The sequence below is a fragment of the Etheostoma cragini genome, unplaced genomic scaffold (assembly GCF_013103735.1).
Source record: "Etheostoma cragini isolate CJK2018 unplaced genomic scaffold, CSU_Ecrag_1.0 ScbMSFa_2403, whole genome shotgun sequence".
Classification (NCBI taxonomy): domain Eukaryota; kingdom Metazoa; phylum Chordata; class Actinopteri; order Perciformes; family Percidae; genus Etheostoma; species Etheostoma cragini.
The window spans coordinates 1,981-3,455 of record NW_023266561.1 but is presented as its reverse complement, the minus strand read 5'-3'; the positions used below and the strand labels follow the sequence as shown (position 1 = coordinate 3,455).

The 1,475-nt window shown below is 50.5% G+C and overlaps 1 protein-coding gene across 1 annotated transcript in view; it reads right to left on the bottom strand.

Annotated features, from left to right (window-relative positions):
• Positions 1–7: 7 nt before the first annotated feature.
• The window catches only part of LOC117940396 (dynamin-1-like), a gene marked incomplete at its 3' end in the record, with an annotated part of 2,582 nt that continues 1,114 nt past the window's right edge, over positions 8–1,475 (bottom strand). Inside the window, exons 2-3 of the mRNA XM_034865702.1 lie at positions 1,236–1,392; positions 8–134 (exon numbers count right to left, since the gene is read on the bottom strand). Of these exons, the coding sequence (XP_034721593.1) occupies positions 8–134; positions 1,236–1,392 (284 nt within the window). The remainder of the gene's footprint in view (positions 135–1,235; positions 1,393–1,475) is intronic.

Genomic DNA, 1,475 nt, shown 5'->3' with positions numbered 1-1,475 from the left:
TCCCCACTGTCCTCTTCAGCGTCGTCCCCACTGTCCTCTGCTTCAGCTTCCTGCATGGTAGATGATGAAGATGCTGCAAATGCACGTCCCTGTCCTTGGCTGAGTCTCGCTGTCTCCATCCACAGGTCTGTGGTCTGCTTCGACGGGTGGCCAGTTTCACAAAGCAGATCCCATTTTCTTTACATTGCTTCTTCAGTGCAGCAGCTGTTTTTGGTCCACCTTTTTGTTAATAAAACTGCAGCAGCTTGACCACAGAGCGATTAAACGTCTCACAGTGAGGAACGGTGCGATCAGCTGATTTTACGCAATTCTCCAATGTGCAGGTTGCCGGGGTTTGGGCTCAACACCGTTGTAGATTCCGACGTTGACAGCAGCCCCGTCTGTGCACACAGGGACCGGCTTCGTTGTCCATCATCCGAGCCTCAGTCCTGGAAAAGTCTCACAAGTCCGTCTGTTACGGTCCGCGCGGTTCGGTCAGCCAATTCAATAGAGTCCGAGGTAAACTCTCCGTTGCTGGACACAGACACGATGTAAACGATTTCCTGCTCAGTTTTTGTGATGTCCTCAGATCAATCAATAAGTAAACCCCCAAAATTCAGCAGACTGCCACCTGGCTCGGGACTCTGCGTGATCCGTGTGCCCGTGGATGATATGCACCTCCGACGTTTACTCCTAGCCGCTTCAGTAAAGGACGTCCTCAGAATAGGAAGACATGGGACGTGACGTTAAGCTTTATGGAAGGCAACAAGAAACATAGTAAACCGAGCTGGTCGCTGTTCTTCATTCAGCTCGTCCTGCCGTCTGGCGAGTGGGCGACTGGACACTTCGTCTCCGCTAGCTTGTTTCTTAGCAATGGCTTGCGCCACACTCGTGTGCTCCTCGCTGTTTCATGTTTGTCAAATAAAGGATGGTTGAAGTTCTTTGAGCCTTCCAGCTTCCAGCCGCTGGACGTCTTGGAGACGCTTTCCCGAAAAAACTCTTTTCTTCGGCTCCGGCTCCAGGTGGCGGAACGCCAAAGAAGAAGTAGCTTAACGTCTGTGTCTTTTTGGACTTCATGTGTAAGGTGGCGATACGCATGCCTGATTTTTGTTGCGCATGCGTGCTTGCGGACCAGTTATGTGCACCCCCGATTATGAGTCTCACCTGTGGGACAGCTGATGAGCTGCAGCACCAGTATAATGTATATAATATACTATATATTGTATATATAGTAGTATTGCAGTATATATAAGTACCTGTGGGACAGTTGATGAGCTGCAGCACCAGTATAATGTATATAATATAGTATATATAGTAGTATTGCAGTATATATAAGTACCTGTGGGACAGTTGATGAGCTGCAGCACCAGCGGACGGCGAGTGACGATCCCTGACCCTCGCGGCAGGAAGTCTCTGAGACGGAGACACAACAATGGACCCAATCAGGGACCTGCCCCCCCACACCCGACAGCTCATAATGAAGGGGGGGGGGGGGG